The 17,923-nt window shown below is 51.0% G+C and overlaps 1 protein-coding gene across 7 annotated transcripts in view; it reads left to right on the forward strand.

Annotated features, from left to right (window-relative positions):
* Window positions 1-17,923, forward strand: part of greb1 (growth regulating estrogen receptor binding 1) — a 563,483-nt gene that overhangs the window by 429,229 nt on the left and 116,331 nt on the right. For all 7 annotated transcript variants that reach the window (XM_072498796.1, XM_072498792.1, XM_072498791.1 and 4 more), the window contains one exon: window positions 11,404-11,999. In XM_072498796.1, coding sequence (XP_072354897.1) covers window positions 11,404-11,999 — 596 coding nt within the window. The remainder of the gene's footprint in view (window positions 1-11,403; window positions 12,000-17,923) is intronic.

Below are 17,923 nucleotides of genomic sequence, written 5' to 3' on the forward strand. Positions count from 1 at the left end.
CATGCGTCACATGTCTGTCTCAACCTCTCCCTTCAGGAAGGAATGACGCACTCTATCTCAAAGCCATTCTTGCTCCACAGTTTTATTTCAGCCTCCACTTCATCTGGCACTTTTAATAAACAACTTTTATTCTTTCTTTGAGGTGTCAAGGATCACAAGCTTCAGAAACTCTTGAATTCAAACTCCTTCACTTTCCTCTAACATACTCCCTCTTTCCAATCTCCCTCCTGATTTTCACAGGACAAACACCTTCCTAAGTCTAAATAAAGAAATCTATGCTGATATGAGTCGTGAGTTGACTATGATTGATTGGGGAACGTTACTTAAAGGGATATCAGTGGATTAGCAATGGCAAACATTCAAAGAGAGCCTAGGTGAACTGCAGCGATTGTTTATTTCTGTCTGATGCAAAAATAAAACTGGAAAGGTGGCTAATCCATGACTTACAAGGGAAATTAGAGATAATATTAAATCCAAGGAAGAGGCACCCAAATTGGCCATTAAAAACAGCAGACCTGAGGATTGGGAGAATTCAGCAAAGGAGGACAAAAGGATTGATTTAAGAGGAGGAAAATAGAGTATGAGAGTAAGCTTGCGGGTGACATAAAAACTGTTGGTAAAAGCTTCTATGTGAAGAGAAAAAGATTGCTGAAGGCAATTGTAGGTCCCTTGCAGTCAGAAACAGAGGAATTTTTTAATGGGGAACAAAAAAATGGCTGACCAACTAAACACATAACTTTGGTTCTGTTTCCACAAAGGAGGACACAAATAATGAACCAGAATGTTGGGGAACACGGGGGGCTGGATTCCCCGTCTCGCCGTGCCCCATTTCTGTTTCACCCCACTGGTGGGATGCTCCGTTACGCTGGCTGGTTAATGGTGCGGCAGCCATACGCCGTCGGGAAACTCGCGTACTGCCGGAAAACGGAGCATCCCGACGACGGAGAATCTAGCCCAGGGTTTAATGTTTGGATTGGATTGGATTGGATTTGTTTATTGTCACGTGTACCGAGGTACAGTGAAAAGTATTTTTCTGCGAGCAGCTCAACAGATCATTAAGTACATGAGAAAAAAAGGGAATAAAAGAAAATACATAATGGGGCAACACAACATATACAATGTAACTACATAGGCACTGGCATCGGATGAAACATACAGGATGTAGTGTTAATGAAATCAGTCCATAAGAGGGTCATTTAGGAGTCTGGTGACAGTGGGGAAGAAGCTGTTTTTGAGTCTGTTCGTGTGTGTTCTCAGACTTCTGTATCTCCTGCCCGATGGAAGAAGTTGGAAGAGTGAGTAAGCCGGGTGGGAGGGATCTTTGATTATACTGCCCGCTTTCCCCAGGCAGCGGGAGGTGTAGATGGAGTCAATGGATGGGAGGCAGGTTCGTGTGATGGACTGGGAGGTGTTCACGACTCTCTGAAGTTTCTTGCGGTGCTGGGCCGAGCAGTTGCCATACCAGGCTGTGATGCAGCCCGATAGGATGCTTTCTATGGTGCATCTGTAAAAGTTGGTAAGAGTCAATGTGGACATGCCAAATTTCCTTAGTTTCCTGAGGAGGTATAGGCGCTGTTGTGCTTTCTTCGTGGTAGCGTGGACGTGGATGGACCAGGACAGATTTTTGGAGATGTGCACCCCTAGGAATTTGAAACTGCTAACCATCTCCACCTCGGCCCCGTTGATGCTGACAGGGGTGTGTACAGTACTTTGCTTCCTGAAGTCAATTACCAGCTCTTTAGTTTTGCTGGCATTGAGGGAGAGATTGTTGTCGCTACACCACTCCACTAGGTTCTCTGTCTCCCTCCTGTATTCGGACTCATCGTTATTCGAGATCCGGCCCACTATGGTCGTATCGTCAGCAAACCTGTAGATGGAGTTGGAACCAAGTTTTGCCACGCAGTCGTGTGTGTACAGGGAGTAGAGTAGGGGGCTAAGTACGCAGCCTTGCGGGGCGCCGGTGTTGAGGACTATTGTGGAGGAGGTGTTGTTGTTCATTCTTACTGATTGTGGTCTGTTGGTCAGAAAATCGAGGATCCAGTTGCAGAGTGGGGAGCCAAGTCCTAGGTTTTGGAGCTTTTATATGAGCTTGGCTGGGATTATGGTGTTGAAGATGGAGCTGTAGTCAATAAATAGGAGTCTAATGTAGGAGTCCTTGTTTTCGAGATGCTCTAGGGATGAGTGTAGGGCCAGGGAAATGGTGTCTGATGTGGATCGGTTGCAGCGGTATGCGAATTGCAGTGGATCAAGGCATTCTGGGAGTATGGAGGTGATGCGCTTCATGATCAACCTCTCGAAGCACTTCATTACGACTGAAGTCAGGGCCACTGGTCGGTAGTCATTGAGGCACATTGCCTGGTTCTTCTTTGGTACTGGTATGATGGTGGTCTTCTTGAAGCAGGTGGGGACCTCTGAGTGGAGTAGGGACAGGTTAAAGATGTCCGCGAATACCTCTGCCAGCTGGTCCGCGCAGGCTCTGAGTGCACGACCAGGAATCCCGTCCGGGCCCGTCGCCTTCCGAGGGTTCACTTTCAGGAAGGCCAATCTGACTTTGGAAGCTGTGATGGTGGGTATGGGTGAATTATGGGCTGCTGGGGCACTTGCCAGCGGATTGTTGGTTACCTGCTCGAACCGGGCATAGAATGCATTGAGTTCATCGGGGAGGGGTGCGCTGCTGCCAGAGATACTGTTCGGCTTCGCTTTGTAGCCCGTTATGTTGTTTAGTCCTTGCCACAACCGCCGAGAGTCTGTCTGTGACTCTAGCTTGGTTTGATATCCTCTCTTGGCATTCCGGGTGGCTTTGCGGAGGTCGTACCTGGATTTCTTGTATATGTCAGGGTCATCTGCCTTTGAATGCCTCAGATCTGTCCTTCAGTAGGGAGTCAATCTCGCGATTGAGCCACGGTTTCCGGTTGGGGAACGCACGTACTGCTTTCTTTGGCACGCAGTCGTCCACACATTTGCTGATGAAGTCTGTGACGGTGGTGGCATACTCATTTAAGTTTGTCGCTGAGTTCTTAAATACAGACCAGCCCACTGTCTCTAAGCAGTCACGTAAGAGCTCTTCTGTCTCCTCGGACCAGCACTGCACAACCTTCTTAGCTGGATTCTCCCGCTTGAGTTTCTGCTTGTATGCCGGGAGAAGGAGCACCGTCTTATGGGGCGAAATTCTCTGGAAACGGCGCGATGTCCGCACCTTTGGAGGCCGAGCCCCAACCTTAAGGGGCAAGGCCCGCGCCGGACGAATGTCCGCCCCGCTAGCTGGCGGAAAAGGCCTTTGGTGACCCGCCAGCGGGCGCGGAAATGACATCTCCGGGCGGCGCATGCGTGGGAGCGTCAGCGGCCGCTGACGGCATTCCCACGCATGCGCAGTGGAGGGATTCTCTTCCGCCTCTGCCATGGTGGAGACTGTGGCGAAGGCGGAAGGGAAAGAGTGCCCCCACGGCACAGGGCCGCCCGCGGATCGGTGGGCCCCGATCGTGGGCCAGGCCACCGTGGGGGCACCCCCCGGGGCAGATCGCCCCGCGCTCCCCCCCCCCCCCCCCCAGGACCCCAGAGCCCGCCCTCGCCGCCTTGTCCCGCCGGTAAGGTAGGTGGTTTAATCTACGCCGGCGGGACAGGCATTTTAGCGGCGGGACTTCGGCCCATCCGGCCGGAGAATCGCGGGGGGGGCCCGCCAACCGGCGCGGCGCGATTCCCGCCCCCGCCGAATCTCTGGTGGTGGAGAATTCGGCAACCGGCGGGGGCGGGATTCACGCCAGCCCCCGGCGATTCTCCGACCCGGCGGGGGGTCGGAGAATCTCGCCCATGGTCTGATTTCCCAAAGTCCGGTCGGGGTTGGAACGGTAGGCGCCCTTGATTTTTGAGTAGCAGTGGTCAAGAGTATTGTCTCCCCTGGTGGGACAGGAGATGTGCTGGTGGAATCTTCGCAGTACACTCTTGAGGTTGGCCTTGTTGAAGTCTCCAGCCACGATGAACACGGCCTCCGGTAGTTGTTTATTACTGTGTATAGTTCGTCCAGCGCCTTCCTCACTACTGCCTGGGGCGGGATGTAGACCGCTGTGATAATGGCTGAAGTGAACTCACGTGGAAGATAATATGGGCGGCACTTCACGGTCAGGTATTCCAGGTCTGGGGTGCAGTAGGTCGCCAGAGTCGCCACATCCAAGCACCAGGAGGAGTTGATGAGGAGGCAAACCCCTCCACCCTTCGCTTTGCCTGCTGATGCCGTGCGGTCCGCCCGGTGAATTGAGAAGCCGTCAGGTTGTATGGCACAGTCCGGTGAGGCAGGGCTGAGCCATGTCTCTGTGAAACAGAGCACACAGCAGTCTCTTACTTCCCTCTGAGAGAGATGAACTAAGGGAAATCAGTATTCTTAGGGAAATAGTGCTGGGAAATTGATAGTGTTGAAGGCTGATAAATCCCCAGGGCCTGATAATCTACACAACAGAGTACTTAAGGAAGTGACCCTAGAAATAGTAGATACATTGATTCCATTGGCGCTGGAACAGTTCCTATAGATTGGAGGATAGCTAATGTAACGTCACTATTTAAAAAGGGAGATAGAGATGAAACACGGAATTATAGACCAGTCAGCCTGACATCGTGTGTATGGAAAATGCTACAGTCCATTATAAAAGATTTAATAGTGGAGCACTTGGAAAACAGTTGCAGGATCAGATCGAGTCAGCAGCATGGATTGATGAAAGGGAAACCATGCTTGACAAATCTACTGGAATTCTTCAAGGATATAACTTGAGGGGAGCCAGTGATGTAGTTTATTTGGACTTTTGCAAGGTCCTACATAGGAGAGTAGCAAATGGGATTGTGGATAGTTTACAGGGATGGATGGAAAACTGGTTGGCAGACAGGAAACAGAGGTACAATTTTCCCAAAATTGCATAGACTGCTGGATCAGGTGAGGAAAGCTGTGTGAAACTCACTGGCATCGCAGGTGCCTTTTCTTGCCTGATTCACAGCACTCTGCAATTTCAAAGTACTGGTCAGAATTACAGTCAACTTTTCGGGGGAGGGTGCAGGCGAGGAGGAGGCAGCAGAGCCTAAACATGCCAGCAAACCAGGAATCTGAGACTGGGGCAACTTCACTTTCCTCTAACCCATTCCCTCTTTCCAATCTTCTTCTTTCCACTGAGACCAGGACACCATTTTTAAACGTCGGCCCAATTTCAAAGTTACACTAAAGGCCCTCATCTTGACACCCCCCCGCCCCACCCACAAAGATCCGGAACCCCCCCACCTCCCAATCCCCTACCACCATTGGAGATCCCCCCCGGCCAAGACCTTGCCTTCCCGCCCGGAGATCGAGACCCACCCCACGTAGACTGGTGGGCAAGGGGAACACGCCCCTGGTGGGCATGGGGAACATCGCTAACCCCTACACACAAAAGGGCAACCCCCCACCCCACCACACAAAGATCAGGGCACCTCTCACTCCTTCTCCCACCCTGTGAGCATAAGAACCTGCCCATGTAACCCCCCCCCCTCTCTCGGTGGGCAAGGGGAACACAGCTTGAATTATAAACAATAAAGTTAAAATTACTATCTTTTCTTTTTTTTAAAATATATTTTTATTAAGAATTTTTCGTGAACAATATTTTCCACCTTACAAACAACACCCCCCCCCCCCCCCCCCGTAACAAAAGAAAAGAAAAAGAACTCGCGTGGCACGACATGATCATGGCAAGTCAATAAAATACAGAACTTTGTACATTGGATTCTTCCCGTACATGTCAGTTTCCGGATCATTCAAGTGCTGTCTTGCTCATATGCCCCCCACAGGAACCCCCCCCCCCACGAACGATGACCCCCCCCCCCCCCCCCCGGGTTGCTGTTGCTGCTGTCCGACCTTCATCTAACGCTCCGCAAGATGATCTAGGAAGGGTTGCCACTGCCTGTAGAACCCCTGGGTAGACCCTCTCAAGGCAAACTTTATCCTTTCCAACTTGATAAACCCAGCCATATCATTTATCCAGGCCTCCACGCTGGGGGGCTTCACCTCCTTCCACATTAGCAAGATCCTTCGCCGGGCTACTAGGGACGCAAAGGCCAGAATGCCGGCCTCTTTCGCCTCCTGCACTCCCGGCTCGTCCACTGCTCCAAATATTGCTAGCCCCCAGCTTGGCTTGACCCGGACTTTCACCACCTTAGATATTGTTCCCGCCACTCCCCTCCAGATCCCCTCCAGTGCCGGGCATGACCAAAACATATGGACATGGTTCGCCGGACTTCCTGAGCACCTCCCACATCTGCCCTCCATCCCTACTCAGCCTCGCCCCCGTCATATGCGCTCTATGAACCACCTTAAATTGTATCAGGCTAAGCCTGGCACACGAGGAAGATGAATTAACCCTACTTAGGGCATCAGCCCATAGCCCCGCCTCAATCTCCTCCCCCAGCTCCTCTTCCCATTTACCCTTCAGCTCCTCTACCAAAGCCTCCCCCTCTTCTTTCATCTCCTGGTATATCGCCGACACCTTGCCCTCTCCGACCCATACGCCCGAGATCACCCTATCTTGAATCCCTTGTGCCGGTAGTAGCGGAAATTCCCTCACCTGCCGCCTCACAAACGCCTTCACTCGCATGTACCTGAAAGCGTTTCCCGGGCGTAGCCCAAACTTCTCCTCCAGCGCCCCTAAGCTCTCAAATGTCCCATCGATTAACAGGTCCCCCATTCTTTTAATCCCTACCCGATGCCAGCTCTGAAATCCCCCGCCATCCTTCCTGGGACAAACCGATGGTTATCTCTGATCGGGGACCACACCGAGGCTCCCGTCGCCGCCCTGTGCCGTCTCCACTGCCCCCAGATCTTTAGCATTGCCGCCACCACCGGGCTCGTGGTATACCCTGTCGGCGAGAGCGGCAGATGTGCCGTCACCAGCGCCCCCAGGCTCGTTCCTTTACAGGACGCCATCTCCAACATCTTCCACGCCGCCCCCTCTCCCTCCATCACCCACTTACGGATCATTGCCACGTTGGCTGCCCAATAATAACCACCCAGATTTGGCAGCGCCAACCCTCCTCTATCTCTGCTACTCTCCAAGAACCCCCTCCTTACCCGCGGGGTCTTGCTCGCCCACACAAATCCCGTAATGCTCCTGCTTACCCTCTTAAAAAAGGCCTTAGTAATCACAATTGGGAGGCATTGGAATACAAAAAGAAATCTCGGGAGGACCACCATTTTAACCGACTGTACCCTACCCGCCAGCGAGAGAGGCAACATGTCCCACCTTTTAAAATCCTCCTCCATCTGTTTCACCAATCGCGTCAAATTGAGTTTATGCAGTGCCCCCCAACTCCTAGCTACCTGAATCCCCAAATATCGAAAGCTCCTTTCCGCCCTGCTCAACAGTAGGTCCTCTATCCCTCTTCCCTGGTCCCCCGGATGGATCACAACGAACTCACTCTTTCCCACATTGAGCTTATAGCCCGAAAAGTCTCCAAACTCCCGTAGGATCTGCATTACCTCAACCATCCCCTCCACTGGATCCGTCACATACAGCAACAGGTCGTCTGCATACAGCGACACTCGATGTTCCTCTCCCCCTCGAACCACCCCCTTCCATTTCTCCGACTCCCATAACGCCATGGCCAAAGGTTCAATTGCCAATGCGAACAGCAGAGGGGACAGGGGGCACCCCTGCCTCGTCCCTCGATACAGCCGGAAATACTCCGACCTCCGCCGGTTCGTGACCACACTCGCCACCGGGGCTTTATACAGGAGCTTAACCCAACTAATAAACCCTCCCCCGAACCCAAACCTCCTCAACACTTCCCAGAGATACTCCCGCTCTACCCGATCAAAGGCTTTCTCCGCATCCATGGCTGTCACTATCTCCGCTTCTCCCTCCACCGATGGCATCATTATCACATTTAAGAGCCTTCGCACATTAGTGTTTAACTGCCTACCCTTTACGAATCCCGTCTGGTCCTCGTGAATCACCCCCGGAACACAGTCCTCAATCCTCATGGCCAACATTTTTGCCAGCAACTTAGCATCTACATTAAGGAGCGAGATCGGTCTAAATGACCCACATTGCAGTGGGTCCTTATCCCGCTTTAAGGTCAAAGAGATCGTCGTCTCCGACATTGTCGGGGACAGGGCCCCCCCCTCCCTTGATTCATTGGAGGTCCTTACCAGCAACGGGGCTAACAGGTCTACGTATTTCCTGTAGAACTCCACCGGGAACCCATCCGGCCCCGGGGCCTTCCCTGCCTGCATGCTCCCCAGTCCTTTAACCAGCTCCTCCACCCCAATTGGCGCCCCCAGACCAGCCACCTCCTGCACCTCCACCCTTGGGAACCTCAACTGATCCAAGCACCATGGCCGCACTCTGGAACGATCTAATGCTGGGTCCAGCACCGTGTTAAAATTCCCACCCATTATCAAGCTCCCGACCTCCAGGTCCGGAATACGGACCAACATCCGTTTCATGAATCCAGCATCGTCCCAGTTTGGGTCATATACATTCACCAGTACCACCTCCGTCCCCTGCAACCTACCACTCCCATCACGTATCGGCCTCCCTTGTCCGCTACTCTGTTCTTGGGCTCAAATGACACCCGCTTCCCCACTAGTATTGCCACCCCTCTATTCTTCGCATCCAGCCCTGAATGGAACACCTGTCCCACCCATCCCTTCCTTAACCTGACCTGATCTGCCACCTTCAGATGTGTCTCCTGAAGCATGGCCACGTATGCCTTCAGTCCCTTTAGGTGCGCGAACACTCGGGCCCTCTTAACCGGCCCATTTTGGCCTCTCACATTCCACGTGATCAGCTGGATTGGGGGGATCCCCCCCCCGACTAGCCATCTCCTATCTTAGGTCAGTCCCGTGCTCGCGCCTCCCACTCCCTCCAGTCCCCCAGGCGGGGAACCCCTGCCCCGACCACCTCTTCCATTTTCAGTTCCCCCTCGGACAGTGCAGCAGCAACCCTAGAATCCCCCCCACTCCTCCCCTCCCCCGCTAGATCCCCATCTAGCACTTTTGTTCCCCCCATATTACTTCCGTGTGTCAGCTGATCTCTGCTGACCCCGGCTTCCCCCGCCTTCCCATTGATCTCCCCCGTGTGGGAGTCTCTCCTCCTCCTTACCTTCCTCAACCCCCCCCCCCCTTTGGCGCGGGAAAAAAGCCCGTGCTTTCCTGAACCAGCCCCACCCCCTGTGGCGCAGCTCCTGTTGCGGCCATCATCCCAGTTCCCTCATCCCCGAGTCTCACCACCCTCCAGGACCGACGCCCACTTTCCCCATCATCATCATTTTGTCTACAGACAGGAAAAAAGGAAATTTTAGGAATTTTAATCAGAACTCTACCCACATCCCCATCCATCATCCCACCCACAAAATATTCTTTACCCATATTTACAACCCCATATACAACCACATCCCCTCAGTTCGAGTCCAGTTTTTCCATCTGTATAAAGGTCCAAGCCTCTTCTGGCGTTTCAAAATAATGGTGTCGGTCCTGATAAGTGACCCACAGTCGCGCAGGCTGCAGCATGCCAAACCCGACTCTTTTTCTATGCAGCACCGCCTTGGCCCGGTTGAAGCCAGCTCTCCTCCTTGCCACCTCTGCGCTCCAATCCTGGTATACTCGGATCACCGCGTTCTCCCATCTGCTGCTCCGCACCTTCTTGGCCCATCTCAGTACCCTTTCTTTATCCACGAAGCGATGGAACCTTGCCACTATTGCCCTTGGTGGCTCATCCGCCTTGGGACTCCTCGTAAGAACCCGGTGAGCCCCTTCCAGCTCCAGGGGGGTTGGAGAGGCCTCCGCACCCATCAGCGAATGGAGCATCGTGCTCACGTACGCCCCAGCATCAGCTCCCTCCACTCCTTCGGGAAGACCCAGAATCCGGAGATTCTTCCTCCTCGACCTGTTCTCCAGGACCTCAATTCTCTCGGCCCACCTCCTGTGTACCGCCTCGTGCGCCTCCATTTTTACCGCCAGGCCCTGGATATCGTCCTCGTTGGTGTTCACCTTATCGTTCACCTCACGAAGCTCCACCGCCTGGGTCGTCTGGGTCTCCTTCAGCCCCTCGATCGCCAACAGCATCGGCGCCAGCACCTCCTTTTTCAGCACCTCCACGCATCTCATGAAGACCTCCTGCTGGTCTGGCCCCCACGCTGCTTGCACTCCGCCCTCCGCCATCTTGCCTTCTTCTCCCCGTTTTGTTCTCTGCTCCATGGCCTCTTTCCTCGTTGCTCCACCGCTGCTCCCTGCCAAATTTTGTGGGGGGGGGCCTCATTGCTCCTTCCCACACGGGATCAGTCAAAAAAAAACTCCGTTGGGGCTCCTCTGGTGAGCCCGAAAGTCCGTTTTCGCGGGAGCTGCCGAAACGCGCGGCTTAGCTCCGCATCGCCGCAACCGGAAGTCAATTACTGTCTTTGCAACCAGTGTTCCATTCTGGGATATTCCCATCCTGTTATAACATCAACTGGGATTGTACCACGACAGTGACTAGTGGGGTACCGCAGGGAACAGCTAGGTCTCATCTATTCACAATGTATATCAATGATTTAAATGAGGGAACTAAATGTAGTATCTCCAAATTTAATTTGCAAATGACACAAAACTTGGCTGGTGGGTGAGCTGTGAGGAGGATGTAAAGATGCCTCAGTGGGATTTGGACAAGTTGAGTGAGTGGGCAGGTGCAGTATAATGTGGATAAATGTGTTGGCAAAACAGGAAGGCAGCTTATTATCTTCATGGCGATAGATTGAGATTGGGGAATTTGCAACGAGACCTGGGTACACCAGTCACTGAAAGTATGCATGCAGTGCAGCAGGTAATGAAGAAGGAAAATGTTGGCCTTCATAGTGAGAGGATTTGAGCACAGGAGAAGGGATGTCTTGCTGCTATAAGGGCTTTTGTGATGCCACACCTGGAATATTGTGTACAGTGTTGGTCTCCTTATCTGAGGAAGGATTTTCTTGCTATGGAGGGTGTGCAGCGGAGGTTTACAGACTGATTCCTGGGAGGCCAGACTGACGTATGAAGGGGGTATCTCCTTGCAACCTATAAAATTATAACAGGAACAGGTTACTGAGTTGGATGATCAGCCGTGATCGTAAGGAATAGCGGACCAGGCTCGAAGGGCTGTATGGCCTACTCCAGTTCCTATTTTCTATTTTTTTAATGCTCTTTATTATCTTCCCCACTTTCTCTGCCTCTGCTATTGCTTAAAGCCTGCTCCATCTCTAACCTCTCCCACTTCTGATGACCTGAAATATTAACTTTCTTTCTCTCTCAGCAGATGCTGCTTGAACTGCTTGAATATTTCTAGCATTTTCTGTTTTTAGTTTATTATCGAAAGATTAATCAAGTATACTGGAATCTTCCATTTGACAGAAATTAATATCTTTATTTTTCTGTGGCAACATTAGGCTTACTTTGCGACAGTGATCCTTTCTCAACCTCTGGAGCAGAGGATTCTGCAAGACACCCGCCGAATGTTGAATCTGTTAATATTGAGGACGGTAGCATTGCCAGAGAGAAGCCTAAGCTAAGAGCAGACAACATGCAGCAGAAGCCTATGAATGAGACTCAATATTCAGAAAAGCATAGAATAAACTTAGATCAAATCGACAATCGCAGAAGCTCAAGAAGAAGCACAAAAACATTTTCTTCAAACTCTTCCTCTGCTCAGACTCCCATTTTGGGACAGGTAACATCCCAGTGCCCAAGGACAAAGGCAGCAAGCCAACCACCTACTGTGTTTCTCCCAAAATTGATCTATGAGATTGTTACCAAGGTGGACAGTGCCGGAGTGGGCAAATTATCATCCTTCCTTCCTCACCATACCGTTCAATGGATAACCTCCTTTCATCCTTCGTTGGCTAAAATGATGACTTCCACAGAGCAATCCCTGTATTATCGACAGTGGACAGTGACTAAACGAAACCATATGGATTTTAACAAAACACAGAATAGAACTGAGATGTTTCATCCACGCAGACTGCTGCTGAATGGTCCACCACAGGTGAGGCGGAGGGATGGATAACAATAGGTCATTAACTGTTTTACAACTGAAGCTTTAAAGCGCTGGGGGTGGAATTACAGGAGGGCAGATTCACATTTTAAAAACTCTTTCTGGACCTCAATTCGTGTCTCTTCTCAAATTTGGCCACAAACAAACATTTATGTCAGTGGCATGTCCCAGCGTCACCGAGTCCACTGTCAATCATGTGGTCTACCCGTTTTCTATATCCTTTAGCATTGGCTGAGTTTAATCCAAGAGTGACATGTGACATATTGTTGTTCTGAAATGGAAATTGCAGGTGTAAACAGGTGGTTAGAGATTACAACAAGCTGCGATAAGTAAGCAGTGAACAAGATGGGGGGTTCCAAGTTAAAGGCACGGTGTTATTGCCAGACTGAATGCCCGTCAGATGGTATATGGCTTTTACAAATTCATAGTACTTTTTAAAAACATGTCTCCAAATGGAAGACCTAACAGAAACACCCAGTAAAGGGTGAAAGGCATTGAAAGAAGACCGCAAAGTTTAAATGAGGCTGACCTACAAATACTTATGAATGAGGTGCAACAATGGAGAGGGACAGAGGGGGAGATAGCGACTGCTGAATACCTGAGAGAGGAAACTGCAGAAAACATGTCTTACATTCCATGTGGAGGGAATTGCAGTTGGATTAAATGCCACCTGCCTTACTTCCCTGGAACCACACACCAATTCTGGAAAAAGTTTGAAGGACCAGATATGGGTAAGAAAGGGAATTAACATGTTGCTCTGCCCTTTCTTCTTTGAGCATTCTGCACACCATCGCAGATTTCACCCTAAAAAACATTGTTGTGCGCAAGTGATCCTTAATTTGCACCATGGTTGAGGGTGGCCTAGTTGTATTGTTCCTGGACTAGTACTCCAGAGGCCCATGCTCATGCTCTGGGGTTCTGGGGTTCTAGGTTCAAATCCCCCCACGGCAGCTGGTGGAATTTATATTCAATTAATAAATCTGGAATGTAAAGCTAGTCTCAGTAATGGTGACCAAGAAATTATCATTGATTGTCATAAAAAAACATCTGGTTCATTAATGTCCTTTACGGAAGCAAATCTGCGATCCTTACCCGATCTGGCCTACATGTGACTCCAGACCCCACAGCAATGTGGTCAACTCCTAACTATCCTCTGAAATGGCCAAGCCAGCCACTCAGTTCAAGAGTAATTAGGGATGGGCAACAAATGCTGGCCTTGTCAGCGACGCCCACATCCCATAAAAAACTAGATACATGAAAAAAGGTTAAGAGGATCACTAACTTGGAATCTTATATTTTATTACTATCTCCCCTAACAGCAACTATTTGCATGCAGAAACTTGAAATTTCTTCATCCATTTAAAAGATGATCCCAGCAGATTTAGTATATCAGCTGACTGAGATGACCTCTGACATTTCCCTCAAATGCTAGCCTTCACTTAACTCCCTCAATCTTATTGGAGGATGTACTTGTTCTCAATACCTGTGTAAGGCAAGGCACCAGAGGAAGCATTCTGGACAATAGAGGGCAGATTACAGAGCAATTAAGGGGAACTCTATTCTAGCTACAGGGGAAGTTGATATCAGTGGGGACAGTACAGTGGGCCGTTTAGAAGATCCACTCCTAGATGGTTGGATGGCATCCTGTGAGTTGTCAGGCAGTTTGGTTGGGGGGGTGGGGGGAGCGGGGTCACAATTTCTTAGTTTATGCGTTTGTTTCTTTCAGCCCCATGACACTGACAGCTTATGGGGGGAGAGGTATTCGAGAGGGATGAGCAGGAAGACCTGTTTTCTAGATTGGTAATGAAAAGCAGGATACTGCTCTACAGATGTCCTTGGAAGTACTTTTCTGCCCCTTGTTTCTCTGTTATGACTTTAGTGCTTTCCTGGGCCTCTTGTTTTCTTATTCCCATGCAATAGCTCAGATCCTTTCATCTGGGGGAATTAGATAAGTGAGGTTGTGACATCAGGCTGCTTATAGAATGTGAGGAATTGGGTTTGGGTGAGGATCTGCCAATCTCTAGTAGGACTGAAGACTGCCCGTGGCTTTGGAATCATTGGTACTCACCTGAAAAGAAAGATGTTTTGGAACATCAAACATGCACCCAGGATATGAAGTCAGTCTCCAGGGATGTGTAACAGTGGATAGATTATTTGCATCATCATACTCCAATAGGCTCTCGGCTCATAAGCAGTTTGAAGCAAGCCAATGGCAGTACCTGCACAGAAGCCATAGACTGCGCCCTGCTGGCAGTGACTTTAACACCAGCATATAGTCCCTGGGAATTAGGATATAGGCTGCTGTCCCAAGGGCTTTCAGAATCTGAGAGCAGCCATTTGACATTAGTGGATACACAGATCCAAGGCAAAATAAAGTGACGGTGGCTGGATTCGAGCGGCATTAGGCTGCTCTTTGCCACGGCAATGCACACTTGGGCTTTTCTATCTAAAAGCCGTGCAAGGGACATGAGGTGACACCAGATTGTTCAACATAAGGCCTGCAGATGCAGCCAGAGGTATCCTTATGTCAGGGATAACCTGCCACAAGAGGAGGGACAATCCAATGAATCTTTCGAATAATCTCTCACAATGTTCGGCATCAGGTCACAGCCTGGAAAAGCATTAGATTAGTGGGGGCGGCGTAGGAAGAAAGATACATGTTGGCGCCTGTGCCAAGCAGTGTCAGGACAGAGTAAGATGGTTTATACTCCAGTTTGAGTTGTTTATACATAAGGAGAAGGTGGGTGGGATTCTCCCATCTGAAGGCAGAGTGTTGACGCCGCCGTAAAAACCGGAGAGTTTAACAACGGCATTATTGGACAGCTCTGTGTAGCGATCGTCTGCCCTATGGGAGGCCAACACGGCACTGGAGCGACCCACGACATTCCAGCTGCCGATATCGGCGTCAAATGGGCGCTGCGGGTCTGTGCATGTGCGCTGCGACCGGCGCGAATGCACGCATTCGCAGTAGCCTCCTTTTGCGCGCCAGCCCCGATGCAACATGGCGTAGGCCTACAGGGGCCGGCGCGGAGCAAAAGAGACCCCCACCACGAGAGGCCGGCCCGCCGATCAGTAGGACCCGATCGCGGGCCAGGCCACGGTGGAGGACCCCCCCCGCCCCCACCAGGCCGCCCCAGAAAGGATGGATGCCGAGGTCCCGCCAGGTGAGGCCAGATGCGAACAGCGCCGGCGGGACTCGGGCTTTTTTGGGCGGCAGCTCGGCTCATTCCGGGCGGAGAATCGCTGGGGGTGCCGCGTAAAGCGGGCCCCGACCGGCGCGAAGGGCAGCACGGTAGCATTGTGGATAGTGCAATTGTTTCACAGCTCCAGGGTCCCAAGTTCGATTCCGGCTTGGGTCACTGTCTGTGCGGAGTCTGCACGTCCTCCCCCTGTGTGCGTGGGTTTTCTCCGGGTGCTCCGGTTTCCTCCCACAGTCCAAAGATGTGCGGATTAGGTGGATTGGCCATGCTAAATTGCCCTTAGTGTCCAAAATTGCCCTCAGTGTTATGTGGGGTTGCTGGGTTGTAGGGATAGGGTGGAGGTGTTGACCTTGGGTAGGGTGCTCTTTCCAAGAGCCGGTGCAGACTCGATGGGCTGAATGGCCTCCTTCTGTACTGTAAATTCTATGATAATCTATGACCTAAATTCAAGAGGTCCTAGTGTGGGGAGAAGAGGAAAGACCTGGGAGTGAGTGAAGGAAGGATTGGGGAGAGGCCACTGGGGGTAAAGGGAGGACCAGTGGCCTCAGGACCCTTAAGGGGGGGGGGGGGCATCCGACTACAGAAGGCCTTGACCACCCCAGTTAAAATCGCTGTGTGGTTGGGGTGAGTTGAAACCCAGTAGGAATTCTCTCCCTTCAATTTCATGTCCCCCCCCCCCAGCCATTAAAACCGCACCGATGGGGTAGTGTACAATTCTGGCCCAGTATTGTGTTGAGCTGGTGGATGAAATGAAGCTGTGAGGGAGTGTATTCCAGGATTTTGACCCAGCAATGTCACTATATTTCAGAGTGAGGATGGTGTGCAACTTGGGGGAAATTTGAAGGTGTTGGTGTTTGCAACACCTGCCTTTGTCTTTTGAGGTGGTAGAGGTTGTGGATTTGGAAGATGCTATTGAAGAAGTCTTGGTGAATTGTTCACTTGTAAACAGTGAACACTGCTGCTACTCTGTGCTGGTGTTGGAGTGAGTAGATATTTTAGGTGAATGGGGTGCCATTCAAATGAGCTACTTTGTTCTGGATAGTGCCAAACTTCTTGAGTGCACTCCTCAAGACAGGTGGAGAATATTCCATTGTAATCCTGATTTGTGCTTTATAGATGGTGGTAAAGTTTTGGAGAGTCAGAAGATGAGTTAAGTGCGTTAGAATACTCAGCTTCTGACCTGCAGTACTAGCCATGGCATTATGTAGGTAGTCCAGTTTGGTTTTGGGGCAATAGTTACCCCCCCACTCTCTCCACAACAGCACCCACTACTCCTTAGATACCGGTAACATCATTGCATGCCAAAGAGAAGTGGTTAGACTTTATCTTGGGAATGATCATTTCCTGGCATTTGTATGGCACGAGTGTGATTTGCCCTTTACTTGTCTTTTGAAAGTTGAATCCCACTTCTCAAGCTGCCATGATGGGATTTGAAGTTGCATTGTCAAGATTACCAGTCTGGTGACATGACCACTACACCACCGTAGGCCCATGAAAGATCTTTTGAATCAGTCTAGACATTCAGTGGTTTCCACTTCCTATTATAGAAGTTGAGAGAATTACTGTTCCGTGCTCCTAGGCTACTTGCATGTGAATTATTGTACTCTGTGCTTTGGAGAGTGTGATAAACTCCTCCTTCTTCTGAGATAGTCCCTCGGAGTTGGGGATGACTTACTTCCTCACTAAAAATGAGTTCTCGGGTGACTGAGGAGTCCAATACACGACCTAAAGTCTCTCAAAGTTGGGGAAGACGGTGGTTGAGGAGCGAGTGGGTGGGGCGCCTGGGTTGCCGTGAGTTCCATTTGCTGTTGATGCTTGACTTCAGCTAGCTTTTGGCGATGAGACTCGAGGTATTCAGCTCCTTCCCGGATGCTCTTCATCCACTTTTTAAAAATAAATTTATAGTACCCAATTCATTTTTTCCAATTAAGGGGCAATTTAGCGTGACCAATCCACCTACCCCGCACATCTTTTGGGTTGTGGGGGCGAAACCCACGCAAACACGGGGACCATGTGCAAAGTCCACACGGACAGTGACCGAGAGCTGGTATCGAACCGGGGACCTCGGCGCCGTGCGGCTGCAGGGCTAATCCACTGCGCCACTGCGCTGCCCGCTCTTCATCCACTTAATCTGGTTTTAGCCATGGATTCCCAGGAGCAGGTGGAGATGTTGTACTTTTTCAAGGTGACTTTGAGGGTGTCCTTGAAGCATTTACTCTGCCCTCCTAAGGCTTGCTTGCCATATTGAAACTGTGAGTCTCGTATCAGGCATTCAGGTGATGTGACCTGTTCAGAAGAGCTGATTGAGCACGATCAATGGTTCAAGCTGGGGACATTGACGTTGAGCAGTTATCCTCCCAGTAGATTTGCAGGATCTTGCAAAGGCAATGCTATTGATACTTTTCCAGGGTTTTAACGTGTCTGCTTACATAGTCCATGGGCGGGATTCTCCGTGAACCGGCGCGATGGCCCGAACCCGGAGCCACAAACGGCGCGAATCACTCCGGCGTCGGGCCCCCCCAAACATCGCGAATTCTCCGGCCGGGAATGGGTTAGTAGTGGCGCGACGCCATTCGCGACGGCATCACCTGTCACGGACACGCGCGGCGTCAGTGAGGCTACACGGCGTAACTGCACAAAAGACGCCCACCCCCACCCCCAGGAGACCCGGCAAAATGTCCGCCCACCACGAAGCGCCAAGTGAGACCCCCCACT

Source organism: Scyliorhinus torazame, chromosome 4 (assembly GCF_047496885.1).
Source record: "Scyliorhinus torazame isolate Kashiwa2021f chromosome 4, sScyTor2.1, whole genome shotgun sequence".
Classification (NCBI taxonomy): Eukaryota; Metazoa; Chordata; class Chondrichthyes; order Carcharhiniformes; family Scyliorhinidae; genus Scyliorhinus; species Scyliorhinus torazame.